The following is an 18,831-nucleotide window of genomic DNA, read 5'->3' as shown; positions in this document are numbered from 1 at the left end:
AAAGTACACTAGTATACGTCACAAGCAGGGCAGGAACCAGAGACCAGGGACATGCGCTGCCACAATTCATTCTTTGCATGTATATATAAAGATCCATCCTACACAGATTGCAAAATGTAGGGGCTGGAACTGATAGTAAATAATAAATGAAATAACCGATATCAACCATGTTCTGTTCCGTTCTGTTTGCTTTCTACAGGTGCTCTCTGAGCTGAGACAACAACAAAGAAAGAACAACTATGACTGGTGTTTTGCACCCTTTGACGCCAAGTATGCCCTATTTTGCACATGTATAATAAGGAGCCGTCCAAAATCCTATTGTACATGAGCAGGCTACAGAACAAGGCCGGCACAACGATTACAGTATAAGTTACCGACGGCAGGACCATCGATCGGTATGCTGAGACAATTGTCAGCAAGGGTTCTGGGACCGAGATGTTCCATCTCCAGTATAACTGATCTTTCGCTCAAGTTCGCCCGTACAGAGCTTGTCCTTCGGGCTTGAGACGTCATATGTACTTTTTTGCTGTCTTTCTTTCTATAACAGTATACCTGTGTGTATACCTGGCTTCACTAACTCCTGGCAACTTCTGCGGCTCTCTGCCTCATCATCTCGTTCACGGCGGCCCTCCTCCTTGATTCGGACTGCTGCTGCGTCCACCTTAGATGGGCTTTGAGATCCCTGTGTTGTTCAAGCAACCCGATATTACTCGTCTATTCCGAGAGGCAATACCTCAAACACTACGTATGTAGGTAACATACAAGGGGTGGTGCGAGCGGGAGGGGTGTTAATTACCTGCATCTTGGTATGGTACACTTTGATTCTTTGCAAGTTCGGGCGTGGAGTTGAAGCAGAGACCACGTCCTTTGGCAAAGTGAACAGCCTCCGGCTGCCCGTTTCTGGCACCTCGTTGCATGACCAAAGAGTCCCTTAAGTCTTCGGCAATCAGGATACTGGCAACCAGCGGTGCGACATTTATGCGCATGGACCAAAAGGTCAAGCATTCGCCGTGCCTGCACAGCCACACAAGAATCATCGTAGATTAGTTTTAAGATTGATTCCTTAGCACATACTAGTTCATAGATAACCTAGTCCATATAGTAAACCATAAATCACAACCACAGCACCAGCAATACACAAGTTGCTCAAGGCAGAAAGGATAACATATGGTATACAAAACTGACAGCACACTAAGTGGACAAATATGGTTTTCAAGGGAATAAATGGACTAGTATTGGCATTAGACTTAACAATGCAAAAACAAGAAAAAGGTATGGAGTGTTACCAAATTAAAAGGCAGCATACAAAAAATGTATGTGTTGCGATAAAATTTTCGGCATTTAGCTTTCACAGAATATAAATTACCTGCTGAATGCGCATCTGGCGAGCTTCTTTATTTTGAGCATTACGGTCTACACATGGGTGATTTGTTAACTTGTGACGATGGTTGGCACCTCCGTCTTTATTGTAACATCCTGCGCACACATCAAAGTCTGGGCATTCTTCACATCGCCACCCTTGACCAGCTTCAATATCGTTATTGCAGATATTGCATGTGGTAACAAAGGCTGGTGCAGTTGGATTATGAAGGTGGTATAACACCATCATTGAGGAGTGTTTTGCACGGCGAAGTGTGTCATATTGATAGTGATTTCCTTGACAAAGACTCAGGAATGCCTGTCTGGTATCGAAAAACTCACACTCCAAGACATCATCTCTGTCCTTTGTATCTTCAGGCACCCCAACAATGTCAACCTAAGAAAGAATATTATGTAAAAAAAATTTAGCAATTTGCATTGTTGCTTCACTTATATTTGATGAGTTAAAAACTAGAGTAAAAAAATAGTTTTCCAGAACTTACTGGGTGCAGCACATGCAAATCTCTACTATTACTCGGGTGCCTCTCCTTTTCTTCAAGCCGTTGCTCTGAATCATAACAACTGAACAGAAACAAGGGTAACAGCCAATATTAGACTAGCTGCAAGCAGATCTTAGAGCAATTTATCCATTTATGAAGTTGTGTAGAGATTAGGGAACCATAGTCACATATCACGAGGATCACATATAATTACAAAGATACTACTACTACTACTACTACACACACACACACAACACACACTTGTCAAGCATAACTGGTTGTGCTTTCAAGTTGCAGCATATATATATATATATACCCCAACAATCATGTGCATATCAAACAGATGTGCCATTTATTGGGTCCATCACATGAAAGTAACTTTACCTGTCACAAATATAAAAACTTTTACACTGGTGGCAGACCCAGCGTTTTCCAGCTACCATAAGAGTAGAGCAGTGACTGCAAGAATGCTGCAAATGGACCATGATGAAATCTTCCTTCATTGGGTAAATGGTTTCTCCAAGCTGCACAGCATCAACTAGATGGCTAAGAATAACATGCGACACGACTGAACTGATGCATTTTTGGTGCATCAAGAAATAGTGCATTATATAAAACTATACCTTTTGCATCAGGATAGCATCCTTTGAAGCATTCCCACTTAGATCAGTCTGGCCAGCAGCTCTCAAAGCTCTTTTCGTGATAGTCTTCTTTAGTTTCCCCTTCTTCTGCAACTTTCTATCATCTTCTTCTAGGAAAAGTTGGTTGATCATATCTTCTGCAGCTCCTGGCCAATAATCTCCATCAAAATATGGCAAGCGAGCTGCAGTTACTTTGGCCTTGCATTCTTTTGTAGTGATAAAAAAGTGATCATAGAGATTTGTCAACTCGACAACAATACGCTCCTTGACAGCTTTTCGAAGCATAGATAAGTACCTGTGAAAGAATTATTAGTCATATAGGACAGGAATCACAGATGCCACATGAGGTATTCATTATTTTGTAATGCAAAACATTATTTATGAGCATATAATAACATAAATGCCAATCTAGTGTCTTACCATTCGCGCAGCTTATCAGATTTTGGTGTCTTCTGAATCTCTGGATGGCAATATAGAATGTAATCTTCACCCTTCAAAGGTGGGCAAGCCCATATGTAACAGCTAGTGAATCCGCGCTGCTTACAATACTCAAGATAACCGATCTGTATGAGTATAAAAGTAATGTTATACTGAGAGCAAAAAATATTCCCAACATAATGAAACTCAAGTTTTAAATGGTGGATTTAGGAAACCGTTCACACTCGGCTTGACATAAGCTTTCTAAAAATTAGGAAAAAGAAACTAACTAGAATAGTGAATTACCAGAATTTCTCAGGTCAAAAAAAAAAAAATTACCAGAATTTCATGATAGACATATGTCCGCAAGGCCTCCCCAGACACTGTTTTTACGTCAGGTCTAAAGAATTTGACAGAATCAAGATATGACAGATAAACCCGACGTTGGTTTGGGTCTGCACATTCTGCACCAAATTCTTGAACATACATGCTAAAGAGGCACACTTCAACACCTTCTATTTTCTGAAATAAGACAATAGCCTGCAAATATTTGGCAGTAATAGAGAGGATGAGAGGATGAGTTTTAAAAAATCCTGACAGAAAGAAAACCCAGGATTACCAAATACCAACATCAACTGATTTTATACTTCAAATGACCGCATTGTTTTCTTACCTTGGATTTGTAAGGGAATTCTGCTGGGTACTTGTCTTCTTGAAAAATCTCAAAAAAACGTGGTTTAACTTCTAATTTCTTGTCCACTGATGAAACAACTCTGACCACAAGTCCATCGGCTCCAGAAACCTGATAAGTGAGAAAAAAAATTAGGAGAAAACCGGGAAAAAAGAAATCTCACTTAGAGATTAGAGGCTGAAAAAAAATAGATTGGTGAATATAATAGTGGCATATATTCTATTACAGGACAAAATTGCCCAGAAGTATACTTGAAGCAGTGCTGATAATGCATAACCTAGCACACTGAGTTAAGATTGTATCACGATGGCATGTCTGCTGTGTTAGCTTTGGCATGAGGGCAGTCGTCTTATCATCAGATTAAAAAAGACAATCAAGCATCAGTAGCACGCACCACATAGGGAAAGGGAGACTGTCACGATGGCCTCTCCACTCTTAGGCTAAGTATAAGAGCACAAGATAGAAACCAGTCGGCTAAGCTCTCAGTCTGCATGCTATGCAAACTTACTTTCCTGACCCCTTTATATATGTGGTTCTGCACTGTGGTAGTAAAACGGTGCTGCATTTTTTTACAGGTTTTTAACCAAGCTAATATGATTAGGCTTCCTACGCGCCCAAGTCTCTTAACTTGGCCATAGGGATATCGATGCTAACCTCATAAGGACAGATAACTAACATAGCTAGCATTTGGCAATGAAGGTGCTTTCCAAAAGAACTACCACCCTGGAATAAGATTTTTCTACAGTTGCCTCATTGTATCTCAATGTTAAGTCAACTACAATCTATAATAGTGATGATCTTCCTTACGGAATCCCAGATCAGCTAAATAAACAAGTGTGCACAAAAGCACACAACTCAAGCATGATTGCGGAGAATCAAATATTTGTTTCACACGATGCTACAGCTATTTAAAAAGCATGCAATAAGATCATTATGCACTCAAAATTGAAATTCTAAAGTGATGCATATTCAATTTTCCTAATGTTTTGTATTGCTTCATTATATATGATAAATCAACTATACTTCAATCAGTATAATGCAGATTGCCTATTGTCCAATTCTAACATGGTAAATAACTAAAGATACAGCTAAGCAACAGCGTAAAAATGTCAGATGTCTGTGGTTTAAAATGTGTTAAAATCAATTTCATGAAGCAAACTTAGTACTATGAGGAGTGAGTACATAATAAAGACAGGCAGGACCATATCTGTGAACTATGTCATCATTGCGTATAGATAGAATATGCATAATGAGATTATACAGGGAATGCTGAGAGGCACGAGTGGCGAAAAATGCATGATGAATTGTGCTCAAGTTGAGAAACTCACTAAAAACATCAATGTGGTGCATTAACTCTTGCCACAATAGCAACCGATACCTCAAAAGACGCACTTGCAGTAGATAATGGTATAGCAGCAGTGCTAAGAAAGTGCACGTGCGGCTGGCTAGGTTTCAAAAGGTGCACTTGCAGCAGTACAAAACAAGGAATCAAGATCAATGTGGACGGTGGGTTTCAAATCAATTCCATGCAAAGGGTCGACTGGCTGCCTTATTCATGATGCTGATGGTAGATTGCTACAGGCAAGAGCTAAGTGGTACCATGCGGTTGCCAGCGCTCTTCCTACGGAGGCATTTGCTCTAAGAGTTGGTCTGGATGGCTGTTGAGATGAGGAAACAGAAGGTCATCGTCAAGAGCGACTCTCAAGTTCTTGTCAAATTTTAGTCCATATGCTTCGGCTGAGCGGCAAAGGTGTGCTTGGATCATGGATTTCAAGTCGCTCGACTAGTCGATGAGTCGCAAAAAAATGTCGACTCGAGTCGCGACTGCAGGCTCGACTTTTTCCGAGTCGCTGCCCCAGAGATAAATATGAATCCGGGCTTACTTTTCAGCCTTCAGCATGACTAGAACTCTGCACTTATTCAGTAAAGAAAAACTACTGATTCGCGCGCGTGGGGGGGGGGATGCACATACATGAAATAAGGATCTAGCAAAACAAACATCTAAACAGTCAAATTCTTAAAAACAGAAAAAAAAAAAGCAGAAGGAGCTGCACATCTCTGTTTCTAAGAAGTACACAAGCCACGGATTTCATATTCAGGAAACAGGAACCAAGAAATAACCAAAAAAAAGGAAACATAGGATCCATAAACGTAAGATTCTGTAAATTGAACAGGCAGCACTAACCTCATCAAAGTTTTTCCCATCGCGAATGGCCCGTTCATGTCTCTCTTCTCTGAGCCGTTTAAAGAGTCGTTCTTCTATATGATCGCTAAGCACGGTCCTTGGCAGATCTTTAGCCCCAAGAACAGCACTTTGTGGCAAAGGTATACGTAAACCATGTTCTATCTCCTGAACATAGCACTTAGGGCAAGTATATTCTGCATCTTTAGAATCATCCCTTTTGAAATTAAAAAGGGCACAAATCTGATGCTGCCAGCGTTCACATTTGTCACACATAACCCACTGTAGAGTCAATCAATTAGAACAAATTAGCATGCAAATAAGAGCTTAGAGAATTCAAGCCTACCAGAAGGGAATTTAATGAATTTAAATGCTTACCCCTTCTTCCGTTTCATCATCGTTCCTCAATTTTTGAAGTTTAGCCTTAGGAAATTGATTACCTTCCACCTGAATTGTGGAACTGCGAGCCTCATTGTAACACAGGATACAGAAATTGTGGCAAGTCTCAGTAGCAGCAGCAGTATAGTATGATGCATTTCGTTTTATCCGAGCACCACAAGGAGAACAATAAATTGGTGGAGGCTCAAAATACAGCTTCTCTACTTTGCAAAGCTGGCATATGTTATCATTTTCGGAGTGTTCAATCACTTGATGCTTTCCAGCTTTAGCTTTGCTCTGCCAAATGATGGAATAGAATAAACAATTTATACTTTGTAGTGCAACAAGCATATAACTGTTTAATATGCTTATTACACTCTGAACAATGGTAATACCGGTGAACATGGTTTTAATCAATCTACTTATTTAAAAAGGAAAAGGATAAGAAAATGTCAGAAGTTAAAATACCGACAGTGATTGAACATTAGTCAAGGCAAAAAGAAAGAAACAGAAATTAGCTGGTTGCTGCAGTAACAAAAAAAACATTCCATGGCTATTAAAACCACTGAAACTATTGATTCCTACAATTTAAGTGGATTGAAATATGAACCAGATCGTGTTTATAAATTGCAAGCAAATTTTGTAAATTTGTGATCTGTCAACAGTAAATGCATGTGCATTACTAACTTTACTGTTGACAAACAGGGATCCTCTTGCATAGATTTAGTGGACATTTGGTACCTTGTCTTTCCCTGTTTTCAATAGTTCACATATAGTGCATCTAAAAAGTTTCATTTGTGCTATTACAAGTACAGCATCCTTCCCAAAATATTAATGCATCATGTACCAAAAAAAATCTCTGTGCAGTAGGAAATCCCGCTCAAAATCAACAGGTTACTGTTTTCATATTCATATATATTAGTTTTATGCATTAAATAAACTGTCTGATCCAAAATATATAGCATTTATGACTGGGTCAATTTTCTGAAACGAGTTCTTCTTAAACTCCGGTATCTAATACATGGACCTGGCAATAATATGAAACTATAAAAGATCAATTGAAAAGGGGATAATTTGTTCCCAATTTTCCTGATGATAATTTATTTATTTCTGGTGTTGGGTCTTGCAGTAGGTGTTTCTGCTGCTTTTAGCTTTGTTTCTGTCATTTGGCCATGGCCATTCTGGTAGTCTGTAAGTTCTACCACTCTCTGGGTGTTTTTCGAATACAAATGACGTCCACCAAAATGCACGTTTGAGCACTTCCGAGCCTGTTCTAGAAAAAAAAAAAGTTGATTGGCAATAATTGCTTAAGTCTCAGCCACATTTCTTAGCCTTTAGATCTAAAACCAACCGTCCACATTCCCACCCCATCCAATATATAGAATTATTTGCTAGATGTGCAATTTAACCACAAGACAGCATTTGGGTTTCCTTAACTTATTTGCCACCCCTTAAATCGCCTAAATGTACATAGAAACTGTGCAAAAAGCTATGCAAGCATATTAGAGATCCTTTCAAGATGAAGAAACATACCTGACCAACCCAATGCTTTAGACTGTTAGTGTGGTCTTTAATTTGTTCTGGAGTGAACAGCTCCATGAGTGAAACACCTTTTATCTTTGGCTTCCCCGATTTGGACACCATGACATCTTTACGACCATTTGTTACGTTTTTAAGATCAATAACATTCTCCTTCATATCACTGTCGAGCAATAAGTTTTCTTGCTTGACATTAGAGTCTATCACATTCAAAGCACCAAGAATCACATTAGTTCGCATAACGCCTATTTTTTCATCAACCCTAGCACTGACCTCCTGTTTTGGCACTGTCTTGTTTTTTGGCTTGTGCAAAACTAGTGGGCTTGTTCCAGGAACAGGGACATGAAGAATTCCATTCTTTGATGCACTGGGAGACATATGCTGCAATTTTGCACGCTTTGGTACCGATTGTTGCTCATCAATGGTTTCAACTACCACCAAGTCAATGTCCATTTTTTCATCAAATGCTCCATTGGTGATTTTCTGAACCATATTCTGCTTAGTAATTACTATTGTCTCGTCACGATTGTGCTTGTGTGCCTGTTCGGAAGAGCGGCGCAATCTTTCCTTCACCTTGCTGCAAAGAGAACAGTCCTTCTCAATGCAATTCTTATAGTGAGAAGACAGGATCTTTGACGAACTGCAGTACCGATATGAACAGATTTTCATTTGACAATTCCTAAAATGCTTCACAATCTCCTGTACAGGAACACAGTATTGAGATTTACAACTTCCTTTAGGAGCTTGACAACCTTCTGCATGCTTCAACATTAACAACCACCGCAGTTGATTAAGTTGATTTTTCATGATTTTAGAGTCCTGTTCATTTTGTATTACTGAGGGCTTCGACAATTTAGAATCAAATGAAGTCACGGTACAACCAAGCTGGTGTCCTTTATCTTGTGCTCTTTTCTCTTGACCAAAAAATTCTTGACCCTGCTTTTCAATAAATAAAATATTAGCCAAATGGACATATTTTGGAGACTGAAACATGTTGAGTTGTCCCTCCAACTAACCTGATTTTGTTGTGAATTTTGCTGCCGGGGACTGAAAACATAATGATTTTGCACTAATTGGGAGTCAGGATGATTAGGCTGCAACTGATGTGGTTGGCGGAGTGGTTGTTCATGTGATAATTGTGATGTACTAAAGCCCTCAGCGTTATTGTGATATCGGGGTGGTTGTTGAACTGATTTTGTGGTTGACTGACTTGCAAGAAACTCAGAATTCATTCTTGAATTGGACATAATATCCACATCACTAATATCTTGATTACTTCTAGCTGTCAAGATGGACGAATTAGTGTCATAGAGACCTCTAGAAACAGCCGTATCAACTGATGCTGCAAAAAGAAACACAAGTTTAATGTTTTGCAGTACTTTGCTAACCAAACAAATCAAAACCAATACAAGCAAAACCAACTAATGATAGTAATGATCTAACTATGATAGTTAAAATAAGCACTAGTGCCTCCAAAGATGAGCCACAAGCCTAGTGCAGAAAATATTTAAGCTGATACTCAGTAGAAGTTAAATGTCTCTTGTATGTTACACATAATAGAAATAGATAAGGCTAAATTCACAATCAAGTATTATGAGTAGCAGCATATCATAGTAAGATCATAACGATTCGTTGCTTTCTACTTCCTACCTCCCACAATATAAGATGTTATTACAAGCAATATGTGAGTATACCGGTTGTAACAATATCTTATATTATGGGACGAAAGGAGTAGTATACAAGGACATGTAATTGAATGTATTGTAGATTTCTAGTGTGACAGTATATATAGGGATTTGTTAAAAAGAACTACATATATTCTCACATGTACTGTTTAACTATGATAGCTAAATCAATGGTAGAAGAAGAGACTTTGGGGGAGATAAATCTCTGCAGAGCAAAGGGAGGACGGAATCAACTTAAGAAAAGATTGTTCACTCATTATTACTTTGCATGCGTACAATGCTTAGCCTTACACAGAGGATGGACTGATAGAAAGCTAAAATTATCTTTCAAAATTTAATTGATACTCGAGATAAATATTCTTTATCCTAGGAAGCCATTTTCTTAGAAACTAGATAACTTGATTGACCAAATAAGACCTTAGCAATACCAATTATTGGGCCACTGACTTGATGACGCCTGAACAGCATGTCCTACGGTACCATGTAAGAAAAAGGTATGCTATAATACAGCTGCACTTGCACACTTAGATTTAATGCCACCAAAATTATCTTGACAAGGAAGGAATATCATTCTTGTATAACAGCTTGCATGTGTTTATACAAAACTGAACAAAAGAAAACTTACATTTATTTTTGTTTCATACTAAATGAAGAAAGTTTCAAATAATTTTGTTCTTTCTTTTCTGAAAATGCATTATTGAGATGGAAATCAGATTCCAGCGCAATATATGCCTTTAGCAGAATCTTAACGAATGAAGTTTCAGTGTGGTCATTACAAATTAGTTTCCTTCTGTATAGAGGCATAAATTGTCAAACAAAATGATATAGAGGAGGAAGTTCTATAAGAAAGACAACAGGCATACTTGGTGTTCTCTGTGGAGCGTGAGCATTAAACTGTTGTTGAGACAGACTATTGCACGAACTGCCATAAGAAGATAGGTTAGCAAATGCTTCTGATGACATATTTCTGTTTATTAGCTGCATTCTCGGCCTCTGTGTGTCCACTCCACCATTCAGCGTGCTTGGATATACTCCAGAACCAGCATGGCCCTCAAGGTGGTGAACAGGATAGCGACCTTGATTGTTACCAAATGGCTTCTGTTGCTGCTGCATTTGCGGCACAACATTCGATTCCACATTAAAGCATCCAACTTGACTTGAGTACTCAGAAGAATTAGCAAGCACAGTCTGTTGGTTGCTAAATCCTGGAGTGGGGATCATATGATTTGCGTGTCGTTGCATGCTCTCTGAAGTCGTCACCATTGAGAGGCTACTGGTGGTAGAATTTAGTGGGGTATTGGTGGATGGGTTCTGATACCCATTATACATGGAACCTAAGACCAGAGATAGAAAGTAATCAGTAGCAGCATATGAACTACATGTGAGAGAAAGAATGAGCATATGATATCTCTACAAACATAAGCCAACAAAAGTTATTCATACCTGCACTTGAGTTATCAGTTGTGGTTGTGGTGTCCATCACATAGGGCATTGCAGAATTCCCATTTCCACACTGAGGCATACCAGGTGTTGGAATCATTGTGACATGGTTGGAGGAAGGTGCTACCTGGCCCAACATTTGCTGACGTTGTTGACCTTGGGCTGAAATGGTCCGAAATGCATGCGCCAAATGTTCTTTAATTGGTTCCTTAAACATCTTATAGTAATCAGCCTGCTCACAAAAAATAAAATATTAATGAAAGAGAGAAAGAGATTGAGAGAGAGGGGTGGGGTAGAGAAATGACCAACAATGAAAACATTGGCACAGTAAAGCGAGAATTGCTAATAAAGGAAATGAAAGTGGAAGTACTAAATTGCCTTTTCTTAGCACACACAAGAAAACAAATTAAGAATTGGGGTGGGGGGGGGGGTAATTTCTCAGTCTTTATTCCTCCTCACCAATATGTGGATCATAGGTCCAAGTATCGGTGATGCAGTGGCATGTCCTCGAGGACAGCTCTTCGCAGTGGAAAATCTTCATATTTAAAGGAAAAAATAAGCAGGACAACGTTGTTTCATAGTGACCAACAACGTTTAACTGGAATGTTTTTTCTGCATTCACAAGATTTCTGGTGGGGCGCTGAAATCCCCCATCTTTCAACTGAATTGGCAAGTTGCATAAATCACAATGCCGTGGCATGTTGGACACCTGTGCCACATCTCAAGTCCACTTCTCTAGCCGAGTGGCACAAGATTTCTTTATTGATTTCATTACTTCGTATTGAATTAAACCCATAAAGTAGTGACTGATGGGAGGTGCGTGTATGATGAGCCTGATGGCTGAGAGAAGCTCAAGTGTACTGCAATTGAGCAAAGAGAAACATGAGGGTGCATCTCTGGCACCAGCAGACCGAAAGCTTCCTGTGTCTTTTGTTGACTTACATAGGGACTAGTATTTAGTGAACAAAGGTGTGGGCTGTAGATAGCATGGGGACATTAGCTTTTGGGATAGTCCTGGCTATTCTGTACTGTGCGGAAAATACAAATAACCACAACGCTAGTGAATGGTAGACTGCTCTAGAGTGACCACGGCCAACTGAATGGCAAGCATGCCACACATTTTGAGTGTCCCCAGAAATAAAGTATCATTTCATTCTTTCTCAGCCCTGCAATGTTTTTTTCCTGTGTGTGTGTGTGCCTTGAAAAAAAAAGAATGATTTGGATTACCTTGGTCGGATGCGCCATGAACAGAGCCACTTCAAGCCGCTTTGCAAGGTTCGTCATGTTTGGGATCATTCCAGGAGGTGCATTCCTCTTTGCAATAATAAGCTCTAATCTGGCAATGTTAAATTAGTGTTAGTTAACATCATAATTCAAGCTTGTGGTTTAAATACAAATCCTCTGCAAAGAAGTTATTTGGTTCGACTATCAACGACCAAGCATGAGTTATTGCACCAGAACCAATCGAGAAGTGGATTTTGGCGATAAGTAAAAGCTTACATCCTCTGAAGCATAGCTTTGCGCAAGTTTACAAACTCAGGATCCACACCGGGGTGCCCCAAAGCAACCTGCCGCTGCTGCTGTTGCTGTGGCATCCCGTGACTGCTGCCTGGATTCATCTGCGTGGTCTTCCCGGACAGGTTCGAGACCTGCCCCAAATTCATCTCGTCCACCAAATTGGCCTCAATGTGTCGTCGTCATCGACTGCTGATGAACAGATGCGGCTGGACACAGCAGGCAAAATAACAGCAAGTTAGCAAACCTTATCAGCAGCGCAATGCACAACACCATTACAGAAGTACATAAACAAGAAGAGCAAGCCCCGTCCAACTAAGAAAGCATGACACAGCCCATTTGATTCGCAGCAACACCACAGCCTCTGTCGATGCAAGCGGCAAAGGCAAGAAACTCGGGAAGAATTAAACTGGCATAAGCAGCGCAAGCTCATAGGCCCATAGCACCAGACACAAGAACATTGCCACGCGGGGTCAACCGAGATGGATACGGATCCCGCGGGCGATCGCCCGGGGGAAGCGAAATGAGAGGGGCCGAATCGAGCCACCACGCAGCACGCGAACCAGCGACCAACTAATCGAGCTACGCGGCGGAAGGATTCGATCGAGAAAACCTCGGTTCCGCCGATCGGGGAGCAGGATCCGCGCGGAGCAGAGCTCATTCCCTGTCGGAACGGCGAAAAAATCGACGGAGGAGCTAGGGCTTGCTTACCGTCGAAGGAAGACGAATTCGAGCCGGGGCCCGAATGGGATCCCCGCTTCCGCTACGGCGCGGTCGAGCGGGGGCGAGGGGGCGGGCGGCGGCCGGGGCTTTGGGCGGGCGGCGGGAGGGGTTCGGGGCCCGTGCGGGCGAGGGAGCGCGAGAACTTGAGACGAGGGAGGGGCGAACGGGAGGGGGGCTCTGAGTCGGGGACGGAAAACGGGAACGCGTGAGGCGAACGGGAACGGGAAGAGGAGGACTGGAGCCGCGCTTTGTAGGTGGGCCAAAGGGAAATCTACGTAGTATCTTCTCCCGTTTCCTCCCAAATTCGGAACCGTGGGGCCTCCGAGCCCCCAACGGATGAACATCTCCCAAAATTCCCTCCCATGTTTCCTCCCAAATGGAGAGGCAGGCTTCCTGCTGGCTTGTTTCTTTCCTCGTTCATGTCTTGTTTGGACCACCTTTTCTTGTTATGGTAATGTTTCATCTCATCATTACCGCTTGTAGCTGTCGAAGATTTGACCGTCCTTTATTGTTGTTGCTGACAAGTTGTTGCTCGGTTTTTCTTTTTCTTTTGCGGATTCTTCATTTTCTAGTTGTTACTTAGCTTGTTGATCTGAGAAGCCGTGGTGGATAAGTTCTTACTTAGCTTGTTAAGTTATTGATTAGCCTTTTCTTTCTAGCTGTCACTTGGTTTGTCGCTTTGAGAAGAAACGGTGGCGCAGCCGAATTTTAGAGCAAACGGCATTGCCGAGGAGGTTGCTTATTAGAGTGTAAATACCGCTACCTAGAGCCAACATTATTATTTTGTTTGTATGTGAGAACAGGGTGAGTTGGCCATGCTCATTTCCCTTGCTTCACCCATGTTGAGAAGAATTATCTCATATAGACGGACTACAGATGTCTACTTATGAAATAAGGATATCTTGTCGGTCCCATCAAAAAAATTGATTGGCAATGGCTTGAAGAAATAAACGAGACAAATATGAAAGTGGACATGGAAAATACACAATTGCCCATCATAGCTTCGTTACCTTCTCCCAAGGGTAAACAAGATGCTAACAAGCATACTCATCATGGATCTTCTTCTTTTTTTTCTTTTGTGATGTGAAATATGTGTTTCCTGGTTGTTACTTAGGCCTTCTTACGTGCATATGAATGTGGTAGGCATTTTATATGATAGGATCCTTGTAGATTTTTGTTCTTTATAGGCTTTGGTTAGCAAGAATGGGTTCATGTTTCTATGTAGGATTGGTTCATATCCTTCATAATTCATAGGGAAAAAATTGTACCACAGACTTGATGAAAAAAATTGTATCTTATGGACGACGTGACATCTTTTTTTATAGGAATTGAGATATGTGCTATCTCATTTCGTATGACTTTTCTATTCTTGTCCTTTGAACCAAATAAACCCAGCTTGTTGCTCTGAGAAGCCGTGGCGGATAAGTTATTACTTGCTTGTTACTCTCGTAAGTTGTGGCGGACAAGTTATTACTTTGAGAAGAAGGGGCGGCAGAGTCTTGTTGTGGAGAAAACATCACTGGAGAGGTGGGTTGCTTATTAGAACGTAAATACTACTCCCTCCGTTCCAAAATAGATGACCCAACTTTGTACTAGCTTTAGTACAAAGTTGGGTCATCTATTTTGGAACGGAGTGAGTACTATGTATTGAGAACAAACATCATAGTTCGTTTTGTATGTGGGAACAGAGGGTGGCCCAAACTTCTCATTCCCATAGTTTTGCCTCTCTTTTTACGAAAAAGATCAGATCTGTTATAAAGATTCACCGGAAGTACAAAGCACCTCAAACATGTCCATGGACCACCGAACCACCATCGCCCCTAGAAGAACGAGCCGCCAACACGCCGATGTCGCTGCTCCCATATCGGAGCCGGCCTGACCTTGTTGATGACAGCCGGAAAGTCTTCGTGCATGTGCCCCTAAGGATAGCGCCCTGGAACCGCAGTCATCGCCGTTGAAGCCTTGAATCAATCCGAAGAGTCTGACACCAAATATCGATGTTGCGTACGCAGGACGAGAAACCCCAACCTCACTGCCCCAAGGAGCTGGCAGGAATCTACGCCGGAGCTCCATCTAATTTGTCCCAATCGATGAACTTGAGGAGGATCGGAACCCGGGAGACTGACTCGAAGAAGGAGCGCCGCCATCGGTCCAAACGCCGCCCCTGTGAGGACTAAAACCCTACCTATCTACTAGCGGGAGTTGAGATACTAGGATTATCCTCCACGCCACTGGGCGCTGGAGCGACAGCCGGAGGGGAGGCGAATCCACGGGCTCGTCCATGGAGATCAAGGGGAAAGGCTTTCTCAAGTCACCTTGGGAGAGAGGAAAGAAAATTCCAACTTTCACCGTTCCCATAGTTTTGTCGATGCTAAGAAGAATTATTTCATATAGACGAACAGGCGAATGTACACTTATGGATTAAAGATAGCTTGTAGGTCCCCGTAAAAAATAGTTTATAGATTTGCGATAGATTGGAAAAAATGAACATGACAAACATGAAAGAAAACATGAAAAATACTCAATGGCTCATCATAGCTTTGTTACCTGCTCCCAAGAGTAAGAGAACATGCTAACAGGCATACTCTTAAGTATGCCTAAGCACTCGATGTTGGCAAAACACAATTTCTTGGCCATAGGCGATGGTTTAGATGTACGGCGTATTCCTCCGGCGACGGTAGCGATAGGAGAGCAGAGGCGAGAGCATGGGGAAGAAAAGACGAATGAGAAGAGGAGTTGCTGCGCCGCCATTGTGGTTGCGTGGAAGAGAGGGGAAGAGAATGGACGAGAGGGGAGAGGAAATAGGGAAAGGGAAAACGTTGATGGACGGTTTAAATATTCTCAAAAATTAGGGTTTCCTTGGTGGGCCTTATGGGCCAATTATGGCACACCAAGGATAAGATGGCGCTGCAAGTTATCTTTCTTGGGGGTGGGGCGGGGCAAACGCGGTAATTTCATGAGCATAAAAGCCCAGGGTCGTCGCAACCTCATAAGCATCCACTACATGATGCACAGTTTAAAAACCAAACAGATGACCTAACCGGTCGAGGAGAATCCAGTGTCTGCGTTTCGGAAGTTGTTGGAGGAGTAGCACTATAACATCCAGATCCTGGAGGATCATCGTCAAGTGGAGGATCAGTTGGAGGCGGAGCACATGTCTGATGTCATCGTCACGGAGATGGTGGAGGCGGACCCAACGATAGTCAATGTCAACTTGGTTGTGTACAAATCATCACGTGTCGACCGCGCCATCCTCACCGTCTCCCCTAATGAGGGTTCTGCCGAAGCTTCCCAAGCGAGGGCCCACCCATAGGCTACAGAGGATCAACCTGTAGACCCCGTCAGAGCTTCATGTAGAGGAATCGGTCGGCCTTCTGCAGATGTGCCCACCGACGGGCCCTGCTGCAGCATGACAGGTGGTAAATATCTTGCCTTGTTTGAGATGGCATTGCCGCTCATCGAGGGTGGGACATCACGTGGGAGCGGTTGTGCAACTCGTCCATTCGACGGCACCGACGGCGAGGAAGGCGACGCTTGATTTTAGTGAATTGAAAGTTTTTAGGGCCCTTCATAGCCAAAATATATTCTGAGAGCATGGATGTGATTTAATGTCCTTATTTATTTTTCCTCGTATGTTCGGTGCCTCCTGATCGCGTTCGTTTGCTTTCTAGACGAATGGTGTACGCTTATGGACCTGCCTGAGTAAGGTACATCAAGCGTCTAAGTACGACGATATGCTCTTGCATTGGAGCCATTGGGGACCAATAGAGGAGCTCTATATTCGTCACAATGACGGAATTAGGGATTCACAACGAGCGAGGAGTCATCGAGGACTGCCAATAGAATGAAAAAATGCATGCTCAACTGCCATGTTTGCGTTGAATCGTCCCCTTGGTTCCATTTCATCGAAAATAAAACCATAGAGGGCGTCTAGTGGCCCGGGCTCGGTTCCACCAGCTCAAAAACATGTAAAATTCTCTGTAGGTTCTCCAAAACTGCAATGCCGGCAGACACGTCGGTCCTTGAAATAAACTATGGATAAGAAGCTGGATAGGAGCCCAGCAGTGCACGTGTAGCAGCATCGGCCTGAGAAAAGCACATGAAGGTGTCATTGGGCAATGGCCCTGTTTGGATCCATGGGTTAGAGTTAGTTTGGGTTAGTTTGCACTCAACTAATCCAAAAATATCCAAACAGATGAGTTAGTTTGGGTTAGATGCATCTAACCATTCAAAAAATCTAACCCACCCAAGAGGTGCTTATTTGGGTTAGTTCTTCCCGGGACCACTAAAAACACCTTTTTCTCTCGCTCTCCCCGCAGCAGATCCTTCCCCACTTCCTCGAAGCTTCTTGTCCTCTCCCCCTCCCTCTTGCACCGCCCGTGAAGGCGTATCACCATATCTGCGCTCCATCTAACCCTGTCATTTAAACACCTCATTGGCTAGAGTTAGTTCAGGGTTAGAATCTAACTCTAACCTCTAACTGAGTTAGAGTATCCAAACAGGGACAATGGGTTCAGTGCATGGCAGACGGCCAGCTAGTCATGGCGTACATATGGAGCATGGTGAGTGTTCTCAGTGCACTTTCTTCAAAAAATGATAAATGGTGTGTCGGGCTTCTCGGGTGCCCTTGGTGCAGTAGTTAGCCTCTTAGGTTAATGTGTTATCGTTGCCTGATATCTCATCATAATTTAACATTGGCAACAGTCCCCTTTAACTTCACGGTTGTCCTCACAATTCCGAAGTGAATGAATTTAAAGGTCCCATGAGAAGTGCGCCATTGCAGGTTGTAATTTCACAAATCAATGAAACGCGTTCCATGCATCCTGTTTTGCCTCCATGTTGCATTTCGCTATGCTTTATTCCCAAGACAAGCAAGAGCAACTGGGTAAAGCTCAACTAGCATCATAGTGTATGTTGTCATGTCATAGGCATACCAAACGCATAAGGCAGGTTGCACGCTACTGGAGCTAGCTGGTTAGGCCTTGTACAATGGGAGGTGCTTAGTGGAGGTGCTTAGAGAAATAAACCAAGCTTTTCTTAAGCACCGGTGCTTATTTGTACAGGGTAGACGCTTAACTAAGCGTCTCTCCTGTAGAAATAGGCACCGGTGCTTCAGAAAAACTCGGTTTATTTTTCTAAGCACCTTCCTAAGCACCTCCCATTGTACAAGGCCTTAGTGGAGTATGTCTCTGCCGACCTGTGATTTTCCCATTGCGACCTATGGATGGATGACCCTCATGCCCGACTTGCATGGTTGGTCCCTGTATGGGCATGTGGAGGTGCTTTGGCCACCCGGGTTGCTGCCATCGTGGCCCCTGGCCGGATGGCGTGTTTTCAGACATCTGCCCCGCTTTTGGACGCCGCGGTCTGCCCGTCTATTGTGTTCAATGTACGTGTTTCTGCATGTGCCCTCTGATCATGCTCTTCCCTTAGGTTTGCTTGGTTGTTTCGCTCGACTTCCCTTTGCATGTGTCATGTTGGGTTGATGTCGAGTTGTGTGCGATCGCATTATCTGGATAGGTTGCGTGTTTTGGATCCCCGGGAAGTTCATGAAAAACACATCAAGGATCCTCGAGTGTCCATCTTTGCGGTTTATTCGGCTCTTGATGTGCGTCGGGTTGGATTATGCCGAGCACCTCTCCTGCTTTGTTGCCAGGTCGGTGGAGGGTCGTTGCTTTCCAGTTCCGGGTTAGAACGAGGTGTATCATGAGCTTATTGCATCACGACTTTCCACAAATCATCGTTCTTAGACACAACAATG

The 18,831-nt window shown here is 42.5% G+C and overlaps 1 protein-coding gene across 1 annotated transcript; it reads right to left on the bottom strand.

Annotated features, from left to right (window-relative positions):
• Window positions 1-130: 130 nt before the first annotated feature.
• Window positions 131-13,297, bottom strand: LOC123155949 (probable histone acetyltransferase HAC-like 1). The gene is made up of 18 exons (XM_044574100.1): window positions 13,059-13,297; window positions 12,333-12,556; window positions 12,060-12,168; window positions 10,836-11,064; window positions 10,256-10,726; window positions 8,724-9,049; window positions 7,702-8,643; window positions 6,169-6,465; window positions 5,794-6,072; window positions 3,591-3,719; window positions 3,257-3,457; window positions 2,921-3,063; window positions 2,483-2,795; window positions 2,244-2,383; window positions 1,863-1,941; window positions 1,367-1,756; window positions 797-1,014; window positions 131-682 (listed from the first exon to the last, which is right to left on the bottom strand). The coding sequence occupies exons 2-18, from the start codon at window positions 12,494-12,496 to the stop codon at window positions 574-576; spliced, it is 4,539 nt and encodes a 1,512-aa protein (XP_044430035.1). The 5' UTR covers window positions 12,497-12,556; window positions 13,059-13,297; the 3' UTR covers window positions 131-573.
• Between the last annotated feature and the right edge of the window lie 5,534 nt (window positions 13,298-18,831).

Source organism: Triticum aestivum, chromosome 7B, assembly GCF_018294505.1.
Source record: "Triticum aestivum cultivar Chinese Spring chromosome 7B, IWGSC CS RefSeq v2.1, whole genome shotgun sequence".
In the NCBI taxonomy this organism is placed as follows: domain Eukaryota; kingdom Viridiplantae; phylum Streptophyta; class Magnoliopsida; order Poales; family Poaceae; genus Triticum; species Triticum aestivum.
This window is presented reverse-complemented; position numbering and strand designations above follow the sequence as displayed.